The 23,966-nt window shown below is 64.3% G+C and overlaps 1 protein-coding gene across 2 annotated transcripts in view; it reads right to left on the bottom strand.

Moving 5' to 3' along the window:
• RASGRF1 (Ras protein specific guanine nucleotide releasing factor 1) overlaps positions 1–23,174 on the bottom strand; it is a 30,479-nt gene extending 7,305 nt beyond the window's left edge. The window contains exons 1-15 of one of the 2 annotated variants that reach the window (XM_064517790.1): positions 22,684–23,174; positions 12,714–12,820; positions 12,053–12,200; positions 9,199–9,291; positions 7,900–8,153; positions 6,405–6,484; positions 5,954–6,147; positions 5,466–5,575; positions 4,493–4,611; positions 4,148–4,308; positions 2,856–2,919; positions 1,920–2,056; positions 1,459–1,541; positions 788–1,036; positions 285–655 (exon numbers count right to left, since the gene is read on the bottom strand). In XM_064517790.1, coding sequence (XP_064373860.1) covers positions 285–655; positions 788–1,036; positions 1,459–1,541; positions 1,920–2,056; positions 2,856–2,919; positions 4,148–4,308; positions 4,493–4,611; positions 5,466–5,575; positions 5,954–6,147; positions 6,405–6,484; positions 7,900–8,153; positions 9,199–9,291; positions 12,053–12,200; positions 12,714–12,820; positions 22,684–22,959 — 2,446 coding nt within the window. In that variant the 5' untranslated portion in view covers positions 22,960–23,174. The remainder of the gene's footprint in view (positions 1–284; positions 656–787; positions 1,037–1,458; positions 1,542–1,919; positions 2,057–2,855; positions 2,920–4,147; positions 4,309–4,492; positions 4,612–5,465; positions 5,576–5,953; positions 6,148–6,404; positions 6,485–7,899; positions 8,154–9,198; positions 9,292–12,052; positions 12,201–12,713; positions 12,821–22,683) is intronic. The other variant, XM_064517791.1, reaches the window with a different exon arrangement.
• Between the last annotated feature and the right edge of the window lie 792 nt (positions 23,175–23,966).

The following is a 23,966-nucleotide window of genomic DNA, read 5'->3' as shown; positions in this document are numbered from 1 at the left end:
CGAGAAACAAGGAGCCGTGTAAAATCGCCACTGGAAACGTGCGGTTTTTGCCTTGCTTTAGCCTTCCACCTTCCCCTAAAGTGGGGTCACAGCCCTCCCCAGGCGGACACATAAGAATTGAGCGTGCCAAAAGTACTGTGCTCTGCAATTACTTTATTATTATTATTATTATTACTACTATTATAGGCTGTCCAGCCTCCAGGGACCGTGTTGCCGGCGGGACGCGGATGCTCCCCGTGCCGCCCGCCCCGGCACCCACCACCGCCGGCCCCGCAGCATCTTACCTGGCTTGTTCGCAGGTGCCTCCTCCTGCTTGTCCGCGGCGGTTTCTCCTTCGTCGGTGATTTTGTTGGGGTAGCTACCGGACACGTAGAGCTTGTTGATGTCCAGGGTGGTCTTGCTGAAGGGCGCCATGGAGGAGTACATGCTCGCGTAGCCGTTGGAGGAGCAGCTCAGAGCAGCGAGGTCCAGCGCCTTCCCGCCCGTGATGATGGGGATGTTGAGGGAGAGCTTCCTCCTCCGGCTGGGCGACGACGACTTGGTGATGGAGAGGGGCGGGGGGGAGGAGAACTTGCGGTTGGCCCTGGGCGACTTGGGCGGCTCGCCGTAGAGCAGCTTGCTGTTCTGGCTGCTGGCGAACAGCAGCTCCAGGGACCTGGACGGGGCGGCAGGAAGGGGCGGGTTGGGGGCCGCGGGGACCCCTCGCCGGGGGGGCACCGGGCTGGGGGGCGCGGGGGGACCGCGAGCGGAGCCGCGGCCCCGAAAGCCCCGCGGGAGGAAGCCTCACCGCGCGGGGATGGCGCTGATGGGCTTCTTGTAGATGGTGATGAGCTTGTCGAGGACGACCAGGGCGGTGGTGAACACGCGGTACGAGTGCAGGAACGTGTTCAGAAAGTCGATGCTCAGGAACCGCAGGTCCGTCAGCCTCTCCAAGAGCCGCTCCACGCTTGCATAGCGGATCTGCAGGACCTTGCAGGAATTCATCGTTTTACTGAACCTAATGTCAACATCATCACAATACAAGCTGGCGTCAGACCTGCAGAGAAACAAGACACCTGTGGTTCCAGGCCGGCACGCACGCGAGTGCCGCTCGGCACGAGCAGCCTCCCCGGAGCGCATGCGGGGCGCGGAGAGGGGGCTGGGGAGGCTCGCTCGCCCCTGCACGCAGCGCGGCGGGGAGGCTGGGGGGAAAGCTGGGAAACCAGCCCCAAAATGGGCAGATGCCCCCCCCCTCAGCAGGCAGAGGTTTGCAGAAAAACGTGACGCGACGCGCTGACCCCCCTCCCCACGCCGGAGCGGGGCTCAGCCGCCGCCGGCCACGGCCCCCTCCCACCGCCTCGACACGGCGGCAGAGGCAGCGATTCGAGCAACGTTTGGATGTTTGGTGCCCGCGGGAGCTGCGCGAGGCTGGGGCAGGGCTGGAGCCCAGCCGGGTCCGCCCGGGAGCGGAGCGCTTACTTGATCATCTGGGGAACGGTGACCTTGGAGTTCTCCTCGAAGGCGTTCATCATGAGGCCGTTGCAGCGGATGTTATCCACGCACTGGAAACGCAAGGGCTGGGGGTCGGGGGGGGCGGGCCGCGGGGGGCTGCCATCGGCCCCGGCTCGGGGCCGCAAGGGCTGGTGTCCGCGTGGGAGAGCCTGCTCTCCGCCTCATCCCGACGGGACATCCTTGCTAAGGATGCATCCGCAGCATCCCTCCCGCTTCGCTGCTTGCTCCCCCCAGGTGGGGACGGTTTATACCCCCTCTGCCTCCCGGCGATCATTTACATCTTGTATATATGTGTATATATGCACTATTTAAGTGCACAGAGCTCGGCGGGAGCAGACCTGCGCTCTGGTTTCCGGAGGCGCGAGACCCCCCGCCGCGGCTGCTCGCCCCGGGGCCGCGCGCTCGGACGCCGGAGCCGGCCGTCGCACCTGGCTGATGTCGCTGGTCCACGCGGCCTTCTCCTGCCTGGACGACGCCACCAGGATCACCGTAAAGGACGAGGAATCTTTCGGCTCCACCACGATCTTGAAATCAAGGTGGTCGATGTCCTGCCCGGATGCTTTTGCTTTGGAACAGAAAAAAGCAGCACGGTGATTCTGCGGAGCCTTTCCCACCGCCTCCTCCCGGGACGGCTCGCAGCACGGGTCTGACGGGCTCCTCGCACTTTGCAGGCTGTTTGTGCAAGGACACGACGGGTTTGGTGGGCAAAGGCTCTGCGTTTGGAAAGCAGGACCTGCAAGAGCGGAGCAGCCGCGCTGCTGGGGCCCAGCAGCCCCACGCACCGCAGCACCCGCCTCGCGCCGGGAGAAGCCAGCTCCGGATTACTTTTGCTTAAAAACTTTTAATAAGGACAAAAAATAGGAAACCACTTTTTTGCAACAAAAGCCGTAATGAAGCAGGACTGGCTGAAAAGGCCCCGCATCCTTCTTGCCTTTCTCGACTTGCTGGCACTGTGCTGCGTGACGCTCGCCGGCTGCCTCGGGAAGGCTTTATTTGCATAGATGTGCATCTGTTTTGCTTACAGTAAATAATTTGCTTAATTAAATCCAGCCAGTAGATCATGACTTCCTTGAATCTATTTGCTATTTGAATTGGCTCCATGAGCTGTTCTGCCGCTGGTTTTATGCCCTGCGGATTAAGCGCAAGCGTTTCCAACGAGGACGCGGCATCAGTCACGGCGACCAGCCCCAGCCACGAAACACGGCCGCTGCCTCCAGCCCGGGCAAACGGCTCTCGGGAGCAGCGGGAAGAGGGGCAGCAGCCAGGGAAGCCCCGGCTGCCGGGACGCCCGTGCACGGCGCAGACGGGGCGGCCCCGTCCTCGTGCCGAGCGGTCCGGCATCTCCCGACGCCCGCAGCACCTACCGTCCTCGTCGGTGCTCTCCTGCTCCTCTATCAGGGTGCAGTCGATGAGGGAGATGACGCCGTTCTGGGGGGACGGGAGCCGGGGTCACGGCGGTGGAAAGACAAGCCCCCAACATGCACCAACGTGCACGCACCCCGCGCGCACCGAGGAGGAGGAGGAGGAGGAGGAGGAGGAGGAGGAGGAGGATGGCTGCAGCCTCCCAGCTCCTCCAGCCGGGCCACCGCGGTCCGACCACAGGCACCTGCAGCCATGCCAGCTCCCATTCCCATGCCAGCTCCCATTCCCACGCCAGCTCCCATTCCTGTTCCTGCACCGGCTCCCATTCCCATTCCCACGCCAGCTCCCGCTCCCATTCCTGCACCGGCTCCCGCTCCCGTTCCCATTCCCACGCCAGCTCCCGCTCCCGGTGCGGGAAGGGGGTGACTCCGCGAGGGCTCGGCACTGCTGCACGCACCCCCGGCAGCGCAGCCGGCACCCGGACGGGCGGGAAAGCAGCTCCTGAGCGCTGGGCTATTGCGATTTCCCTTGTACAACCGATGGACTAATTTGTTTATAAATTATTTAATATGAGCTTTAAATTAAATTTCCCCGAAGTCTGTTGTTGTAATTATCAACTCTTCGCTACGGACCGTAATTTTTCAAACTGGTAATTTAATGCCAGTAATGAGCAATTTCTCCAAGATTCTTGCTCAATTAACCGCAAAACTTCCCCCGACAAAAGCGGGAGTCTCGGGAACGGACCGGAGGAGACCGTGAGAGTTAGGCACAAGTCTAGGCTGTAATTTAAGTTTCTCGCCGAATCGACTGTCGGCGTTTCTGCAGCAGACCGGGATCACTTCTTTTATTGGGAACATGAGTTTCTCGGCCCGCCCGTGACTCAGAGCTCCGCGTGGCAGCGCCAGGACGCCTGGGCCCCCGGAATGGATGTGACGGCCCGCGGGTTCACGCCCCGACACCGACGGGCGCCGGCATCGCAAGATTTGCAGGTGTCGGTGACGGAGCCCGGCACGTCCTCCAGGCCCACAGCGCACGTAAATAGCAGCTGACAAATTGGGGTGAGCTCAGGGGGCGAGTTCCAGCCCAAAATTAAGGTGAGAAAGCTTGAAAACAGCCCAAAACGCTGATTACCTTCAAAATTGGATTGCCTTTTGGAAGCCGGCCTAAATTAAACCCGGAGATTTGCAGGCATCACCTAACGCCCGGGACAAGGGATCGCCCTGACGCCGGGGAGGCTGCCGCCCGCCGCGGCCCCCCCCCGCCCGGAGCCGCGGCCCCCCGCGTGCCCCCGCACCTTGGTCAGGTGGAGCTTGCCGCCGGAGCCGCGCGTGCAGATGATGAGGTGCTTGGAGAAGAGGAAGCACTGCCGCTCGCCCTCCTTCTTCAGCGAGAGGGACCCCAGCCGCCCCCGCGTGATCTTCCCCTTCTCCGACATCGGCACTTGGATGAGCGACCCTGCCAGGGAGCAGCACCCGTCCCGGAGCCGGCCGCGACGGGCGCACGGCCGCCGGCCCCGCGGGCCACCAACGCCCCGGCCCCGCGGGCCACCGCGGTCCCCAGACGCCGCGCCGGGAGGGCCGGGGCTCGGCAGGGCTCGGCGCCAGCCGCGGAGAGGAGACGCAGCAGCTAAACGCGGTACCTTGTCTTACAAAGGTCTGGCTGGTGTCCAGCAGAATCTCGCATCCTTCAATAATCATCCGCTCTATGGCCAGGTTTTTCCGAATGTTTTCCGTCTCGCTCACTTCGTCGTGCATTATCCTGAAGGAGAAGGGAAAACCGGAGCTGAATGCAATCTGCCTGACTCTTCCCAGCAGATCCTTTACCACGCTGGAGGCACTGCATCAGGTGAGACTGAAAACGAAGGAATATCGAGAGAATTACGGCAGTCAGCTGTGTAAATGAAGGCACACGCTGGCACTCGGGAGATAACCTGCAGATCTGGACTATACTTTGAGATTTCCAAGCACTGAAACGCATACGCGTCTCGCATTTCCACTCTTGCCGGGAAAGCACGGGGCTCGGGGCAGATAAACTCCCCTCTTCACCGAAACACCCGCCGTGTCCCTGCTCCTCGGGGACAGTCTCGGGGCTGAGGAGCCCCGGTGAGCTCTGCTCCCCCACACTCTGCCTCACTTCTCGGCCTGCTGGAGGAAGCACCAGAAACGGGGACCTCGCACGGCCCCGAGGGCTCCGTGCCGGGACGCGGGCGCAGGGGGACGCGCGTCGAGCCGGAGCAGCAGCAGGACCGGCCGGCCGCGGCTCAGCACCGAGGCAACGCATTTCCACGAGAAAAAGGGTTTTTGGAGCCTTCCCAGCCCGTGCCACGCCGGGCAGCAGCAGGCAGCTCTCCGGGGACCGACGGCCCACGGCTGCTCTCGGAGCCCGGTTTCGCTTTTGCCGGGTGTTGCTGGCGGGGCTCGGCTGGGCTCTGCGGCTCCTCCCGCGTCCCTCCACCACCGCTGCAGCTCGCTTCGTGCTCCAGGGCTCCCCGGACACCTCCTCCGGCCCCGGGCCGGGCTGGCGCTCGAGGTCCAGCCCGCCTCGGCGTTGCACATCGCCGCCGGGACACCGGCAGCCCGCGCTGTCCCCTGCCCTCGCGGCCGCGGTCTCACCTGGAGAGCTCCTCCAGCTTGGACTTGGCGTAGTCCAGGCTGTTCCTCTCCACGTGCTCGTGGGGCGTGTGGGCCAGCAGCTCGTGCAGCGTCAGGATGTACCGGGGGATCTGCGGAGAGCGGGTCAGCCGCGGAGCCGCCAGCCTGTGGTGCCCCCTCCCAGGTCCCCCCCCCAGTGCCCGCCGGCGGCCTGGGAGGCTCAGGGGCTCCAGGCCTCGTGCTCCAACGCGCCGAGGAGCGGGAACGGCCTCGGGTTCAGCCCGGGACCTTGCTGCGCCCCATCTCCATCCCGCCGTGCTGGGATAACCACGTCCCCCCTCCCGCAGCTCCTCCGGGGCGGCACGGTGGCACCCAGGAGCCCCGGGCTGTGCAGCACCGGCAACCCGGCACCTTCATTCGGAGGCTGCAGGTACAACCATGCCCCTGCAGCCCCCTCCCTCGGAGCCCGTGCGCCGGTTCGCGTCTCCGGGGCCGGTGCCGGCGGTCACCTGGAACATGGGGTAGGTGAGGAAGGTCTCCAGCGTCCTCTCCTCGCAGTCCGGCTTGGCCTCGTAGTGCTTCAGCAGCTTGTCGAAGTCGCGGTTCTGCTTGCAGTGCGCCAGGATCTGCAGGCTGTACTGGTGGTTCCTCACGAACTCCTGGTAGATGTTCAGCATGGGCAGCAGGATGTCGAAGAGGTCGGCTGCGAGCAGACGGGACGCGGCGGTTAGCGCGCTGCTCCGAGCCCGGCGCCGGCCCGGCCCGACCCTCCCACCCACCGCTGCCCCGCGACGTGCTGCGGCCCCGCGTCTGCACCGCCGCGGCCCGAAGCCTCACGGAGGCCGGCGACGACGCGCAGCGCGATGCGTTTCGTGCTACGGCGGATCGGCGCCTGGTCTGCGAGGTTTCCTTGGGGAGAATGAGGGACCGAAACGCAGCGAAGCGGCGGCACGCACTCACCCAGCACGAGCGTCGGCCAGCTGGATATCCTCGCTTTCAGGCCTTGGTAGAAGATTTGGTGCAAGAACATGATCGTTTCACTGCAAGAAAAAGCAGGAGGTGAAAAGGCAGAGGAACACGAAGCGAATCTTGAATAATCAGATCAAATTAGGAGAGCTGGTGCACGGGCCGGGGACACAGCGTGGTGCGGGAGGGACGCCGAGCGGCTCTGCGGGGCCGTGCGGGGGGCGAGGGGGGCTTTGGCGCAGGGGCGAGCTCCGGCCGGGCTCCTGGTGCAATGCCCAAAAACGACCCGCAGCCTCCCACAGAGCCTCGCCGTCAAACCGCCGGCTCGCCCCAGCTTCTGCCCTGCACGTTTCCAACCCCTAAACCCCAGAGCCACCCTCGCTGCCTGCAGCAGAGCCACCTCGCACCGTCCCCGGCCCCCTCTGCAGAGGGGCCGCGAAGGGGCCAAAGCACCGCTGGTCCTCGGTGCCCAGCGCCGGCCGCGTTGCACGTCTCCGTCCCCCTTGCTGCAGGCTGGAAGCTAATTAGGCTTTCCCCTTCCGTGTCGCTTCTCCTCCCCTTGGGAAATTTATGACTTTTGCTGGTAACCGCCACTCATCTCCGCTTGCCAACAACAAGGCAATGCATTTGTTTAATTTCCAGCCGTCGATAAATCACCCTTGCCTTCCCCCGGCCAGGCAGCGCGGCTGCCTCCCCTGCCCGGGTGCTCCCGCCGCGCTCGAGACCTGCCTCATCCCCCCACGCCGCTCTCCCCGCCCCGCCTGCTTCTCCCACGTCTTTACGGGGCTTTTTCACACCCCTGCAAACACTTCGGCACCCTGCAGACACCTGTTTGCGTTGCTCTTTGCTGTCCTTCGATACCAAACGCGCGCGTCCCGGGCAGGCTGTCCGGGCCGGTGCAACAAGGATCAGCAAACCCTTTGCACGAGGACCGGCGGGGCGCTGCGGCAGGGGCCGGGGCAGGAGCTGCTGTGCCGTGCAGCACCGTGCACCCGGGGCCGCGGCGGCCGGCTCTGCCCCGCGACGCTCCCGCGCAGGCGATGCATCCCCGGCCCCGCAGCCCCGGGGCTTGCCGACCGGGCTCGCTGCTGCGCCCGCGGGGGCCCGGCACGTGCCGGCGACACACTTGGCATCGCCCCAGCTTGGCCCGAGCCGGCGCTGAGCGCCGTGTTGCCGCTGCAGCCAGTGCACGGCTGCTGCCCGCGCGCCGGGGCGGCTCTGGCTCCGGCTCCATTGCACCATGGGAAAGATGCTGCCTGCTGTCCCCGTCCCCGTCCCCGTCCCCATCCCTGCGAGAGGCACCTTCTCCCCTCCTCGCTTCTCCATCGCTGCCCACGGGCTGCTGTCGAGGCCAAAGACACCGTCCCTCCCTCCATCACAGCCGGACGCACGGGAAGGAAGCGGCTCCTCGCCTCGGAGGCGGGACGGAGCGACGCGGATTGCCCCGGGGCCGCTTTGCACCACGCTCACGGCTCTGCGCCGCGCTCACCTGTTGAGGAAGATGCTGCTGACGTCGTCGTGCGTGATGGGCGGCTTCTTGGAGCTGGCGGCCATGCGCAGCGGCCGCAGGAAGTTGTTGACCAGGATGTGCAGCTGCTGCACGTACTCGGCCTCGGCCTCCAGCATGCTGAACACCACCTGGTTCCTCTTGCGCATGCTGTCGGCGTGCGGCGACCTGATGTAGTCCTGGATGATGGTCTTCCACTTGCGCCGGCAGAGCCAGCCGCGCAGGAAGCTCTGCACCTGCGGGGACGAGAACGAGCTCGTCGGGGGTCGGGGCGCCGAGGCGGGCAGATGCCCAGCGCCCTGCGGACACCGCGCGGCTCCTCGGCCCACGGGATCGCGGGGAGACGCTGCTGCGGTGCCCCTGCAAGGCAGCGACGCCTCGTGATGCTGCACCGGCTTTGGGCTCAAGCGTACAGAACGGTTTCTGATATTTGTACTTCTCTGAACCCTCTTGGCTGGGAAACGAACAGTAACTCATTTAAACGCCCTTTCTTATTGCACACAACGTCCTCGCTTCCCTTTACGGAGATGGATGCAAGTCTCCTAGGAGAAGGAGGGATGCGGTATTGACTGCTGACCCCCCCGCCGCGCTGGCACGACGCTGGGCATGAAAGTCCTCAGCTACCTGGTGCAGAAGCCTGGCCGTCCCTCCACCCGGCACCCGGCGCACCGGTGGGCTCGCGTCCCCAACGCCCGGGCAGCGATACAGAGATATATTGGGGTAGCTAGAAAAACCCTCTGATCCTTGGTCGCGCAGACGGGCAGCAGCCGCAGCCCGGCCCAGCCCTGCCCGCGTGTGCATCCGCACGAGCACCCGGGGTGCCAAACCTTAGCGTCACGCTTAGCTGATTTTCTGGTAGTTTTGGGGACACCAGAGCAGGGCGCAGCGAGCAGCGCTGGCACGACGCACGGTCTGCTCCCCCAGGGAAGCATGCGCTCCAGGGAAATCTCCCTGTGGGATCTCACGGGGTCTGTCGCTCCCCGCAGGGAATTCTGCTTGGGTGGGGTTTTTCCTTCTGGAAAATTGAAGTCTGAGCAGCAGCCTTTGCACAGGGGAGATGCGAGAGGCACCGTCTGCACGCGAGCCGGCCGGGCAGAGGGGCCTCTGCCCGCGGGAGGAGAACGGGGGGGCCCAAAGGAGCCCATGCAACGAACACAGGGTTTCAGTTTTGCAGAGCACGTTTCCCTGCAAAAAGCCTGTAAGGGGAGATAACTCCCCAAATACGTCTCGGTCTCCAAATAGGCGTTAGGGCCCCGCTCATCCCCGCCCGCCCCGACAAACCTTCTTGATCTTCCTGATGTCGCTGTCGTCGTCGCTGGGCGCGTTGCTCTGGCCCGACTGGATGCGCTCGTTGTCCTTGAGCAGGGCCGCGATCTGCGGGCAGAGCAAGCGCGTGGGCGCGGGGCGGCGCGGGGCCCCCCCGGCTTCTCGGCACCCCCGTGCCCAGCGCGCGCACCGGGCACCCATGGGAACGCCGAATTGACGGGAATAGCTGGAAACCCTGCCGGTCCCAGCGCAAGCCGCAGAGCTGTTCCCTAAGAGTCTGCACCTGCGAGTTGGTTAAAAAACGAGCTGGAAAGAAAACAGCAGGAAAATCTGGAGTCCTTTCCACCCTGCGACTTGCAGGCAGGGACAGACTCTAGTTTAGCCCCAGCTTTCCAGCACAGGTCGGACGGCATCCTCCCCGTTTGGAGCATTTGGAGTCTCACTGCGCCACGCTTGTCCTTTCCCCCTCCTTCGCTCACTTCCTTCTCCCTGCCCCACTTTAACCATTTCAAAAGCTGCAGGAAAGGGGAAGAAGGGGGGAAAAAGGAAAAGGTGCTATTTGCAAACTAAAACCAGGAAAAGTGTGAACTTTGATCTGATAGAAAATAATAAAAACAAATCTCAAAGAGTATTTTCCCAGGGGAAAAAAGTCCGGTTTTGGAGAGAAGGGAAGAAAAAAAAAAAAAAGGAAGGTTTTCATTTGGACATTTTGCAGTCCGGGAACCCTGCTTTTAAGCTAAGCTGGGAACTGAGAGCAATACTGATTGTAACACAAGTTAAGCATGTGCTGGTTCCTTTGGTATCTGAGCTGTTGCAAAGGAAAGAAAAATAAATGGGGACAAGACATGATGGCCTGGAGAAGGGGGACAGAGGGAGCAACTGCTCCTATTGCACGGTCATAGCCCACAAACGGGAAGGTATTTCCACAAAACTGAGTATTTTATATGAAATGTCTCTCTTCCAACCTGTAATGAAAAAACACTTTTTCTCCATCCCCCCCCCTCAAAATAAGGAGCTAGACAGGTCACTGCGACGCGGTGCAGCAGCGCTCAGCTCCCACCTTCCCCTCTCCAGGTCTTCGGGAGGGACCTGCAGCGCAGAACTGCGGCAGTTCTGCAAAAAAATGACTCGCCAGCTGCGAGGCCCTAATTAATTAACGATTAGGGCTCGTCACACACAGCCTATTAAAAACTAAATGAAATTACTGCGGGTTCCCCATCAATTGCTGCCTGGCAGCGGCTCTTCCCAGGGCCGGGGGGAGGCTGCGGCTGCTCGGCTGATAAACGGGCGGCCTGGGAAAAGGACTGCGTGTGTGTGTGTGGGGGGGTTGTTTGTATTGTTTTATGTTTTCTTTGTTTTCGTTTTAAATCGAGTAATCAAAATTTGCACTTTAAAGGAGAAGCTGATCATTTGATCTCTACTTCAAAGAATGCAGAAGAGTAAAAAAAAACCCAAAAAGCCAACACAAGGTGAAGTCAAACGTATCTGAGCACAGAAAAATGCTAATTAACTGCGACTCTTCGCCAGTCCCTGGATTATTGGTTGCCCGGCATTTCTAATCCGTGATCTGGGCTCAGGGTTTGCCCACATCTCCCGTTTTTCCTTGGCTGGAAATGTCAATAGGCGGCACCGAGGCCTCGACCCCGCTGGAGAAGCATGATTGAAAATTTGACCCGGGGTGGATTAAGAGCAGAAAAGGGACGTAATTAGGTCAGCTCACAGCACGCACCGTGTTGGAACGGGGAAGCAACTGCATTTTTGCCTAACAACCCGCATGAGCCATTTCGGGTGATGCCGTTTGGCTGGAGAGCGGAGCCGGCGGCACCGAGCCCTGCGGGAAAGCTGCTCGCAGCCGGGGAGACCCACGGGAGCTAATCCCGCAGCCGAGGCGATCCCGACCTTGGGGCTGAACCTGGTATTACCGTGCACCTTCTGTGCTTAATCCACACGGTTAAATAGGAAGCGCTGAAAATGAAATATCCCAAACTGCTCCTGCCCCCACGGCTCCTCCCTGCCCAGCTTGTCGTCCGTGGGAATTTTAAGTATTTCAAATTTTTGTCACAATTTGAGGTTGAAAACCACAGAGTATCTCAGAAAGCTCCGAAGGGCACAAAACCAGGTGCCGGCCACCTCTAACACCGAGCGGCTGCAGAAGCCCCGGGCTGCAGACGATGCCAGGCTCTGGGGGCCGGTGCTGCCCCCGCCGCACCGCCGGCCCCCCGGCCCCACGCAGCGGCCCACCCGCGAGCTCCGGGCACCGGGCTGCACGCACCGAGGCTGCTCCCGTGCCCGGGACTCGGCCGGTCCGTCTGCAGCCCCCTCTGCGTTACCCCGATCCCCCGGCGCCTCCGGCAGAGGCGGGTTCCCCTCCGCGGTGCTCCCCCTTCCTTCCCTTTTTCCCCCAGCTTTGGGCCACCCGGCGGGTTTCACTGCCAGGTTTGCACCGCAGAAAGGGGAGGCTGATCGCGCCACGGGTAATGCAAACAGGGAAGGCAACACACTAAGATAAGGAGTCTCCATCCCTCTCCCGCAGCACGCACCTCCGGAACCGCGGGAGCGCCTCGCCGGGGCAGTCCCCAGCGCTCCCCGGCCGGCACCCGAGCCCGGCCCGAGCCCCGCGGGGCAGGACGTCGCCGGGCCCCGGGAGCCCGCGAGCTGCACCCCACCACCGGCCGCTGCCGTTTGCACGCGGAAAACCTTGAATTCTGCCAAAACCATGATAAAGCGAAGCCTCTTCGCGATGCATTCAGCCCCTTTGCACGAGCTCCTTGCAGTGCAGCCCCGGGGACCCCCCGCCCAGACTGCGACGTCCCCCCGGGGGGGACACCAGCCCCCTCCCGCGGCCGCCCTGCACCGCCCGGCCCTTTACCTCGGCTTTCAGGCGCTCGATCTCGATCTCCCCGTCCTCAATCTGTTGTCTGAGTTGCTTGGCAACAGTTTTCTCCGTTTCCACGATCTGGAGGAGATGGAGGTACTTCTGCATCAAAGCCTCGTGCTCCGTCGCCAGGTTCCTGTAACTGCGAGGCCGGCGGCACCGTCAGCGCGTTGCAGGGGCCCCCCCGGCCCCGCCGCCCCCGCCGCCATCCCCCGCGGTGCCCCGGCTCCCGTGCCCGCCCCACGGCTTGTCCCGGAGCGCTCCGGCGCGGAACCGGCCCGCAGCCCGTTCTCGCAGTTCGGGAACGGCCGTAATGCCGCTCGGAGCTGACTAATCCAAAAAGGGTTCGGATACCACATGGGGATTAAAACTGAAACCGAATGCGCATTTTAAGGAACTGGTAGGATGCTAAAAAAATTAAAAGACCAAGTTTTTCTCCCCATGGCCTTCCAACAGCTTCTCCCGGCCACGGGAGCTGCCGCCGGTGCACGGGGCCGTGCCGACATTTCCATGTTGGAAAACGCGCTTTGAAAGACCATTTCTAACCGGTTTTGTTATTTTGGAAGAAACTCGTGCAGGATGCCGAGACCGGGGGTTGACCACGGCCTCTCGCGGGACCCGCTCCCGCCCGGCTTCGCCCTCGCGGCGGCGATACCTGGCGTGCGCGATGGCCGCGACCCACTCGTCGCAGTCCTTGGCGTCCTCCGTCCTCAGCTCCAGCGTCTTCTGGTTCTCGTGGTTGAAGTTCACGGTGAAGTAGTGCTGCAAGGGCAAGCGCAGCGCGGCGTCACGCGCCGGCTCCCGTGGGTGCTGGGACCCCCGTGCCGTGGCTGGGCACGGCCGGATCCCCCCCCCCCGCACGCAGAGCCCCGCCGGGGCGGCCCCGGCACGGTGAGACGCGGCGCGGGGGCTATATTTAGCCTCCCTTGACATTTACAGTATTTGTGCTAATTGTGATCACGGTGGCAGCCGGCACCGGCTCCGGGTCTGTGCTGTTCCTGTGCTTCCCCGGGTCTCCTAGGAAACAGGTAATAACTGCAATGCCGGGTACCACCGCGGGTAACTCAGCGGAGAGGAGGCCGAGGGAAGCGGCTCGTTCCCACGCGAGCCGCCGCTCAGCTGAGCCGGGGCCCGAGCTCGGCGGGAGCAGAGCTGCACCGCGGGGATGAGGCGCCGGCAGCCCGTCCCTCCCGCGAAGGCTGCCCCTCGTCAGGCAGATTTGGGGGGAAAACACCGAAGGACAGGCAGCAGCCAGAGCCGGCCCGTTCGGCCGCGCCGGTCTTGGGCACGACCACGCGCCGCGGCTGCGGGACGGCCCCGAGCGGCTGGGGCTGCAGCTGGGTGCTCGTGCCAGCTCCCAGCCCCGGCTCCCGCGAGGCATCTGCTCCCGCATCCCTTTCCTTAGGGACACGGCTAGAAAGCGCCTGTCAAAGGCAGCTCTTCCTCGGTGATGCTCCCGGTGCGGCAGGGACACAAGGTGCCGGCATCGCCCAGGAGACCATGGTCCCGGCATCCCCGCGCGGCCGGCAAGCACCTCCGGGAGCGAAGCCTCGCCAACACGAGACCCCGCGAGACCCCATCCCCTGGCGCCCCGGGCGGTGGGAAGGGGCCGGCGGCTCCCGGCTCGTCCTTCCCGCGAGCCCCGGGCTTGCGGCAGCGCCCGTTCCCGCGGCCCCGCTCCCCCCTGCCGCCTCGCCGCCGTTGCCAGCCGAGGACCCTCCCGGCGGAGCAGCCCTTCTGGCAAGAGCTGTCCTGTCACACGGCTCCCGGCTGCTCCGCTTTTAACCTGGAAGCACGGCCCAGCCGGGCAGAGCAAGATCGCCCCGGGAGCCGCACAAAACCCGTCCTTCTTAGCAGCGCGCCCTGAGCAGACGGCCGCCCCGGGGAGGCTTTTGCCTTGCTGCTCCCTCCTAAAGGCTTTGCAAAGCGCAGCTTAAACGGCGCCCGCGGAGCAGAGCGGAGGCTGTGGGGCTGCACGCTGCCCCCCCGGCTGGGGACACTGGGCTGCCCACGCTGCCCCCCGGCCGGGCCCGGGCTCGGTGGCCGCTCCCCATAGCCGGCCCCACACGGGATTAAGAGGGAGCTGGCGGAGCCGGGAGCCCGCACGCGCCCCAGCTCACGGCGTCACGCCGATCTGCTCCCGTACAGCTCCCAGGAAGCGCGGCGCCTTCGGAAGGAGGAAGTTATTTTATATTTGAATAATAAAACTCCCACTGCCTCCCGTCTCCTCCGGAATTACATCCCGCTCTGTTGCCACGCTGCCGCATCAGCCGCGACAGCCGGGAACGCCTCCGGGGCAGCACCCGCGCCGGGGCCGCCGCTCCGCCAGCCGGGAGGGGCAAAGCCCCCCGTCCCGAAGCCCCCCATCCCGAAGCCCCCCGTCCCGCCGCGGGAGCCCGGCCAAGGCCGGGGAGGGGCAGCATCATCCCTGACCTGCAGCATCGCCCTGGCCGCGGCTCTCGCCCGGCGCTGGGCCCCGGCAGGACCGAGCACCCCGCTGCAATCAAATGCTCGGCAAATCCTGCTGCCGGGCGCCCGCAGGTCCCCGCAGGGCTGCTGCGACCTCGCTCGGAGCTTCCCTAAAGCAGAGCAGGCGCCAGCGAGGGCTCAGCTCCTTCCTCCAGCGCCTCGAGGCACCGAGGCTCTGCGGGGAGGCGGCTGCGAGCGTTTCCCGCAGGGGCCAACGGCGCGTTTTGCTTTAGTCTCCGGAGCAGCCGAGCCGCTTTAGCCCAAACTTTTCAGGGTGCCTGAGCCCGAGGCAGGCGCCAGCCGGAGAGACGGCAAAGTCCGGCCGGCCGGGCAGGAGGCTGCGTCAGCCCCGGAGAGCCGGGCACACCGCCCTGGCAGACCTCGGCGCGCCGTGCACGCACCGGGAGCCCCGGGCGGCATTTCCAACGCCGCTCCCCGGTCACACCGCGGACGTGACTGGTGTGGGGGGCCCTTTCCTGCACCACGCGAGCGCCCTGGCTGGGCGCCGGGGTCCGTCCGAGCCCGCATCCCTGGGGGGACGCGCCTGGCTCGCCACGGTTTTCCAGCCCCAGGTCTCGGTTTGCGCTTCCTTTCCCATCAGGTTTTTAAACCGATAATCAACGTAAAAGCGTAAGAGTTGGGGCGTGCATCTGGCATCCGCGGCCCCGTCCCGCGGTGCAAGCGGCTCCCCCAGCGTGCAGCCCTGCCGCTGCCGGCGCGGCAGGAACCTCCCGGGGGGCCAACGGAGGAAGCGGCTCTCCCGGCTGCAGCTCCCCAGCACCCCCTCCAGAAAGCCCTTTTGCTCCATCGCTTTCCCTGCAACCCCCCCGCCCCCAGCATCAGTTTGGCTATTTTTACCGAGACGGGCGCACACGATAGCAAAACGCTGCTCGGGAGCTATTTCTGCTTCCAGAACCTCGACGAACGACTTTGCACTAACGGAGGAGACAGCGCGGGTGATGAACGCGCAGGGACCAGCTCCGCGGAAACGTCCTCCCTCGCGGCCGGCGGCGTCGGTGCCGCAGACAGCTCTGCCCTGCTGCCGCGCAAAACCTGCGGCTGCGAAACCTCCTCGCCCCCGACCCCGTCGGAGGGCCACGCCGAGGAAGGGGCTGCTCGTGGGTGACCCGTGCCAGCCGGGCCCCGGAGCTCCCCACGGAGCTGACCACCGGGGAGCCGGCGCCGGTCCCCGCTGACCCCGAGGCAGGTCCCCACTGCGCCCTGAGATGTGGGTCCCTGCCGACCCCGAGATGTAGGTCCCCACTGACCTCAAGTCATGGGTCCCTGCCGACCCTGAGTTGAGGATCCCCATAGATCCCAAGATGGGGTCTGCAGGGATCCATATTTCAGAGTCAGCAGGGACCCCCAAGAGGTACGTCCCTGCTGACCCCAAAACTTGGTTTCCCACTGACCCCAAGACTTGGGCTCACACCAACCCTGAGATGAGCATCCCTGCTGACCCCGAGACGTGGGTCCCTGCCGACCCCGATTCGCCGTGGCTCACGGCCCAGGCAGGTGCTGCAGGACGCGGTGCCTCCCTCGAGCCCCCCTGCAAACCCCGCTCCGGCTTTCCGTGGGGCTCGGCCGCGAGCCGGGCAGCCCGGCGTCCCACCCCGCAGCACCGGGGCATCGCGAGCAGCCCGTCCCGGCTGTGCACGTCCAGGTGCCCGCGTCCGCCCGACGCCGGCGTTCCCACCCCCAGGCAGGGACACCCGGGCTCCTCCATCCTCCGCTTCGAAACACAAGGAAAAGCGATACGGAGAGCGCACGTCCGCCGCGGCCCTTGGGGGTCCCGCACCAGCTCTTGCTGGGACGTTTCCTTACAGCAATTCTCGGCGACGCAGCCCCCGTGTCCCCCTCTCCCCGGGGGCAGCGATCCATGCCGTGCATCCGCGGAGGCGTTCAGGCATTGCACGGGAGCTCCCGCACGCTCCGCGGCCAAACGCACTCTTGCTCCCTGCTCGATTTACAGCACGCTGCTCCGGTGGCTTCACCAGCCTCCCCCCCGCGTCCCCCCACCGTGCCGCTGCCGCAGCCCTGCCCCGGCCCCGCCGTTCGGCTTGGCGAGGTTTCCTCCCCGTCCGCCTCCCGCGACCCCCCAAACGGCCCGCGCAAGGGAGCCGCACCCCCATTCGGGGCCCAGCTGCAAAGGCTGCGGCTAGCGAACGCAGGCGGTGACGAGAAACCCCCGAGGCAGCAGTTTCCCTCCTCTGCTCCAGGACGTGCCCCAGCGTCGCTCACGCACGGGCACCGGGGCCGAACGCAAACCGCGTCCGAGGGGCCGCGACGCCCGTTCCCAGGGGCCGGCAGCGGGATCCCGCACGGGGTCCGGGGCTCCCTCCGGAGCGGCCCGGAGACCTTCCCCCGCGGGAACACGACCCTTACTGCTGCCTTTCCGGTAGCAACATGTTTCTAAAAGCTTATCATTTTTTCCCTCTCTGCAATATTGATTTTCAGTTGGTTTTTCTTTCCCTTCCGTTGAACCCTCCCACCTTGCCCCTCTCGGCGTGCACACAGACATCGCCACTGCCACCAGGTCTCCGAATTCGCAGGAAATCTGCAAATCGTGTGTTTGCCGCTGAGAAAATCCACCCCGGTCCCCTGAACTGACGGGGCTGCGTGAGGAAGAAGAGTTCCTCCTCCCCTCACCCTGCCACTGCGGCCGATTTCACAGGTCTGCTGGGTGAGAATGTCTGATAAGGGGGAAAGGCCTGGCACCAGGTTTAAACCTCCAAAACTGGCAGGAAAGTACGTGAACTTGTGAGCAGCGTAGGTTTGAATTCACAAACTGTGATTTGCGTGCCAAAATCCAGATTTCCCGCGGACACATTTAGGTTTCCAGCGCTCCTGGTGCGCAGGCCGAGTTACTTCCACGTTCAAATCGCTGCAGAAAGCCTGGCTAGAAGTACCTGAGCCTAGAAAAAGTTAAATTTAAAGGTTATAAAGCTCCAGCAGAATAAGAGGCAGGCTGTCGAGGCGAGGACCCAGCTGAACAAACCAAGGGGAACTGAGCCGATGGGAAGAGCCAAGCAGCGTTCCTCAAGCCAAGAGATCTCTTAGTCAGAAATGGTCCATAAATTTCTGCCAAAATAATTCATTTTGACAAAAGTCCCTCTCGACTTTTGAATGCTGTTTTATTTTTCAGGGTTTTGCTCCTCTCTCACGTGTAAACATCAGCCTTTTGCATTTATCACAAACCAAGCTCTACTGACTCCCAGTCTTCGGCAACCCAAATATTCCAACAAATATTTTTTAATCACTTCAACTAAGGGTTTTGATGCAAAAACGCTACACTTTTTCCTCAACAGTCCAGCAACCTGACAGCTTATCTGATAATATTCTCCCTTCCCCAAATGGAGCATTAATTAAGCATCCAGCTGCAGAAACTTGAAGATTAAGTATTTGATCTTGAGACATCCATGTTTAAGGACTGTGGGTCTGCAGGATCTCAGAAAAGTGTTTAACAGCGGCACCTCTCCGGGGCTTGGGACAGCTAAATATTTACTACTGACCATACAACAGCACCTGCACTTGGGACGACATCCGCAGACAAGGGCAGCCGTGCAAAGACACAGAATTTGTGCTTCTGGTGACGTACGAAAGGGAGGTATTGATTATGGTGGATCTGAGCCCTTTAAAAAATGATCTGTCAACATTTAAAAAAACCACAGCCCTGAGCACGAGTGGGGGATCAGTACAGTTAACGTACCTTGCTCTGCTCAGCCCCCAAACCCCACAAACGCTGCTCCGGTCTCGCTGCCGCAGAGGTCTGCGCTGCAGCCGAGTCTCGGGGGGCAACAAATGCGACCTCCGGCTTCGCTTCCAGCTTGCAGCGTGCTCCATCATCGCTATCAGCTGTGCTGTGTTTACAGCTGAGAGAATAATTTGTGCAAAGACTTTAGCTTCTGTGTTCACAGAACACCTGTAAGAAGGCCGCGATTTCCAAAAATCTCCTTATTTGGCTTTACATGACAAATCTGGGGAAGTTTCCACCTGGTGACACAGCCAGCTGCCGCGGTGGCAGGGGGTCGGGCGCTGGGGCTCGGAGCGACGCCGCTTCGTCGCGATCAGTCACAGCGATCACGTCGCGTCACTGTCCTTCGCCTGAACAAGCAGAACGCGGATAACCAGAACGACGGTGACCTGCCAGCAGCGTGCTCGGGGGCCCAGAGGACAAACCAGAGTCTTCCAGAAGGTGAAGCACACGGCACCTTCCTGGGCACAGCACGTTTCGGGCAGAAACCCGGCTGCTGCCGCCAGATTCAGAGTGCTGCGAGCACGAGCCCTGCCGCGCAGGGAGACGCTGGGCTCCTGCACCTGCATCCTGCACACAAGCGCTGCCCAGGGAGATGCCACCATGCAGGGAGACGCTGGGCTCCTGCACCCATGTCCTGTGCACACGAGCCCTGCTGTGCAGGGAGACGCTGGGCTCCTGCTCCCGCATCCTGCATGCACGAGTCCTCCCCTGGGAGATGCCCCTGCGCAGGGAGACGCTGGGCTCCTGCTCCCCGTCCTGCACACCAGCCCTGCCCGGGAGATGCCCCCGCGCAGGGAGCAGGGGCAGGACCAGGGCCGGACGCGCTCCGGAGGCGGGAGACAGACTCGTTCCCAGAGGCGCTGCTGGGAGCCGTCTCCACCAGCCCTCCAGCCACCAGACCGGGCGACCACGGCCAGGCACCTCGACCCACCGACCAGCCGTCCTCAGCTTTGCATCGTATTACAAAATATCCCCTCGAGCCTCCGCTGCCTCCCTGAGAGCACGGACAACGCATTTTATGCCTATCGCTGGCAAAAGTTTCAGAGATGGGGGAAAAAAATCTGCAGTTATCTACTGTACGTCCACAAAAGCAGCCTGGGCTTTGTGGGAAAGAAAAGACTCATTGCTTCGGAGTGCTTCTGAGTTCCCAGTCAAGGGTTTTGCTCAGCGCTGCCACTTGACTCAGCATCATGTTGGCTCTCGTCTGAGAGGCCGGCGGTTAAGAATAGCTCGCGGCACCAGGGTACGGCCTGGGAATCCGCCTCCGATCCGGATCCGCGCAAGCCCGCTGCCCCGCCGCGCGCGAGGAGGGATCCCGGGCCGAGGGGCTCCGCGGCGCAGCCCGAGGGGAGAAGCCCGGGGGTCTGCGCCCACGCGGCCGGCACGAGCGCGGAGCCGGGGAAGGGATGCGCTCGGAGGCTGCTGCCGTGCAGCCCAACGGGGCATCCGCCCGGCCGGGCCACGGGCTGAACCCCCCCCAAACTAAAATCATCTGCAAAATCAAACTGCCTGGGAGAACATTTAATCTGGGGAAAAGCAGAACATAAACAGAAAAGAAAGTTTCCAGAGGTGTCCGAATCCTTCGTCCAGTGCTTCAGTTTTTCAGATCACTTTGTTCCCCCAGTCTCGCACGTGCTGTATGCTACGAACACACTGCATTGCTAGCACGGAAACCCCACGGCAAAGCAAAACATCTGAACTTTAAAAAAGGGTTTTTTCCAAAGACTCATTTTTTGAAAATTTCTCCTTTGTGGAGAAATTGAAACCTTCCAGGTTTTATTCCAGTTAAGAAGGAATCTAAATCTGAAGCTCCTCTGCTGAAGGGAATACTGTCCTCATAGTTCGAGCTATAACTGTCTAGATGGATAAATGTCCTCAGAAAACAATTAATGGTGATCAGTGACAATGATGGAAATTTCCTCAGAACCCTCCTCGCAGAGAGCGGCGATGCTAAACACGGCTCTGTACCAGGCGAGCTGCAAGAAAACATCGTATCTGTTGTGCAGAACTGTGACACCTTTCTTTCAGAAACCTGCCGGCTTTGCTAGCCATTTTCTTGCTTTTACTGTCCTGGCCAGGCCGTGCTGCAGATCTGCACCATAAATATTCTGCTGCTTATCTCATCTGGTATGCAATTAATTAGTTTGCAAAGCAGTGGGCATTCAAGTGTTTGAGCACTTTCATTTAAATTTGTCTCAATGAATTATACAAAATTATGAGCCAGATGCTAAACCTTTGTAAATCAGCGCAGATCAGTGGCCTCGTAAATATTTAGTGTGAGGGCAGATCTGGTAGGATCGCACCGTGCTGTGGCAGCAGTCCCTCATTTGCATTGAGGATAACTCTTCCAGGTGCCTTCGGAAATCAGGAGGGATTGTGAGATCCTGCCCTTGATGCTTACGTGATGTAAAACTCCTCCTGTATCAGCAAGAAGAGTGGGAACGGGGCCGGCGAGCGCGATTTGAGCCCGGCGAGGACGCCCACCAGCGCCTGCTGTGCTGCTCTCCGAAGGGACGAGTCTGGCAGCACAGGCCGACAGCGCGTCCCGCCGCGCAGACACTCACCCGCGGCTGCCCGGGGGTGACGGGCGCGGAGCACGGGAGGCTGCTCCAGCGCAGGGCTAGGGCTGCCGGGAGGCACAGCTGTGCCAAAACCGGTATTTCCGTCTCCACAGTGAAACGGTCCAGCGGTCCTGGTGGCATTGCACCGCTTTGCTGCCGTAGCGGGGCTTTTTGGCGAGGTTAGCCGGAGGCAATTAATTAAAGGTGGCTCACGTCCTTATAACGGTCGCCCGCCTCCGGCCGGCCTCCCGGTTCCCGTCCCGCAGGCCTCCGGGCAGCGCTCAGCAGCGTCTCACCGGCAGCTCTGCTCAGGCAAGAATTATGCAAGAGCCGCAGCGCCGGACCCGAAGCGCGTGGCGGCTCCCGCGAGCCGGCAGCCCGGGCTCTGAGCGGGCAGGAAGCCCCTGCCAGTCCTCGCGAGGGGCTTCCGCGCCTCCTCGTCCCGGCGGGGCGGGCCGGGCCGCCGCGCTCGAAGCGCGCCGTTTGGGGGGAGCTCAGCTGCGGCGAGCCAGCTCCTGTCTACGTTTGCCAGGCTGGAGGTGATCTGGGAAACGACGGCAGCGATGGGCAGAGATTTATGTGCGTTCCCAGCTGAGAGCCTGTCCTTCCCCCCTCGGTCGCCTGGCGCACACACCGCTATGGACTGAGCACCCAGATGCGCCCGAAACTCCGGCGAACGACTCCCAGACCGACTGGCCGGGGGTTCCTCACGTTTCACGCAACGCTGCTCGGTGCCACCCCGCGCCCGTCGGAAAGGTGCGCGCAGGTGACGGAAGGCCGCTCCGAGGCCTGCTTGGTTTTGCCGCCCCTGCCGCTCGGTCCTGGGGCCCCGCGCGGCAGCCGGGGGGACGGGCACTCGCCAAGGGCCTCCCGGCACCTCTGGCGTGTCAGCGCCGTTCCCACCTGCAGCTATTAGCATCTGGCACCGCAGACCAGCAGAGCGCGGCGCGCGGAGCCCTGGGCTCTGCTCCCCCCGCGGCCTGGGCGCAGACGCGCTGCTCGCCCGCGAGCGACGCGCAGACGGCACCGGCCGGAGGCAGGACCCGGGCGAAGCCTGCGCAAACCAAGGCCCCGCGCCTCCCCCGTGCAGCCGCTTCCGAAGCTCGGGCGTTGCAAGCGTTTGGGGATTCGCATCCCCGTAAACCCCGGGGCCGCGTTGGAGCCGGCGGCCGGGGGGGGGGGAGAGGGCCCCCAGCCCCGCGGCCCCACGCGCACGCACACGCCCAGGGACCTTGCGCCGGGCTGTGACACTGCACACGGCGCTCGCAGCCACGGCGCGCCCGGAGCCCCCGCTGCAGCCCCCGCCCGCCGGGCCGCCTCCCCCGCGGGCAGCGGGGATGGGAACGGGGCCGGGCGCTGCGCCGCGGACACGCGTGGGGCGCCGCTGCGGAACAGCGCGGCCCGCGGCCGCCGGGGGGCGCCCCGCGCCGCAGCGAGCCGCCTAATTAACCGCGGCTAATTAGCCGTGGTGGGGACGCGGGGAGGGGGGGGGGTCCCCGGGCAGGGCCTGGCTCCCCGCTAATTAACGAGCTCGCCGCCGCGGGGAGCGCGCTGCACGGGCCGGGACCGGGACCGGGACCGGCGGGCGGGGGCATCGCCCCCCGGGGCCGCGCAGCCTCCCGGCGCGGCTCGGCCCGGCTCGCCCTCGGGCGCGGTCACGCGTGGGGCAGGTGGTGGCGGCGGCGGGCAGCGCTGCAGCGAGGCCCCGCGAGCGGTGGGGAGAGGCCCCCCCCCCCCCCGGCCAGAGCCCCCCCGGTGCGGGGGCGCCGAGCGGGGCCGGGGCCGGGGCCGGAGCCGGAGCATCGCCCGTCCGTGCGGCGGGGCCGCGTCCCCCCTACCTGCTTCTCCAGGGAGTCTCTGGCCGAGAGGGAGGGCTTGGGGGAGGGCGCCCGGTCGCAGACGCAGCCCTCGAGCAGGTAGAGCCCGGAGGGCCTGGAGCTGGAGTCGGTCTCGAAGTAGAAGAGCATGTTCTGCAGCAGCGCGAACCACTTGGTGTGCCATTTTGTGTTGTCGGAGCTCCGCTTGCTCAGGTAGCCCTTCCTGGCGCCGTCCTTCTTCGCCAGCAGCCCCAGGTAGGTGACGTGCCCGTCATTGAGCCGCATCCCTTTCTGCATGGTGGCGGCACCGCCAGCGCCTCACATGGTCCCCGCCGCGGAGCCGGCGGGCGGGTTCCTGGCGAGCAGCCGCAGCCCCCGCGCCCGCATCAGCGGCGCCCGCTGCCCCCGGAGAGCCGGCGGCGGCGGCTCATGGCGCGGCCGAGCCTCCCGCGGAGCCGGCGGCGGCGGCGGCTCTGCCGGGGAAGCGGCGCCGGCCGGGAGCCCCGTCCCCCGCCGCCGGGCGAGTCATGTGACGCGGCCCCGCGGACGGCGGCACCGGGCGCCCCTCAGCACCGGCCCCGCGCCGCGCCGGGGCTCGCCGTGCCTCGCCGTGCCTCGCCGTGCCGCCGGCTGCGGGGGCGGCCCGCGCCGCGCTCCCCGGGGCCGCCCCCCCCCGCCCCGCCGCCCCCCCGGGCCGCCCCCCCGGGCCGCTCCGCTCCGCACCGCGCTGCGCGGCCGGCGGGGTCGGCGCTGCCGCTCACCGACACGCGGCCGCCGCCGAGCGCCGCTCGCCCGCTCCGCGCACCGGGAGCCGAGAGGGACCCCCGGGCCGAGAGGGACCCCTGGGCTGGGTGGGATGCGAGGCCAAGCGGGACCCCCGGGCCAAGCAAGATCCCGGGCCAAGCAGGACCCCTGGACCAAACGGGACCCCCAGGCCGGGCAGGACCCCCGGACCAAGCAGGATCCCAGGCCGGGCAGGACCCCCGGGCTGGGTGGGACATGAGGCCAAGCAGGACCCCCCAGGCCAGGTGGGACCCCCGGGCCGAGCAGGATCCCAGGCCGAGAGGGACTCCCGAGCCAAGCAAGATCCCGGGCCAAGCAGGACCCCCAGAAGGAGGGGGATCCTGGGCCAAGAAGGACACCAGGCCAAGCAGGACCCCCCAGGCTGGCTGGGACCCCCGCACCAGGCAGGACCCCAGGAATGAGTGGAACCCCCAGGCTGAGCAGGACCCCTGGGCTGGGGGAGACCCTGGGCTGAGCGGGACTGTGGGGTCGAGCAGGACTCCCACACGAGGAGGGACCCC

The sequence above is a fragment of the Dromaius novaehollandiae genome, chromosome 10 (assembly GCF_036370855.1).
Source record: "Dromaius novaehollandiae isolate bDroNov1 chromosome 10, bDroNov1.hap1, whole genome shotgun sequence".
Classification (NCBI taxonomy): Eukaryota; Metazoa; Chordata; class Aves; order Casuariiformes; family Dromaiidae; genus Dromaius; species Dromaius novaehollandiae.
This window is presented reverse-complemented; position numbering and strand designations above follow the sequence as displayed.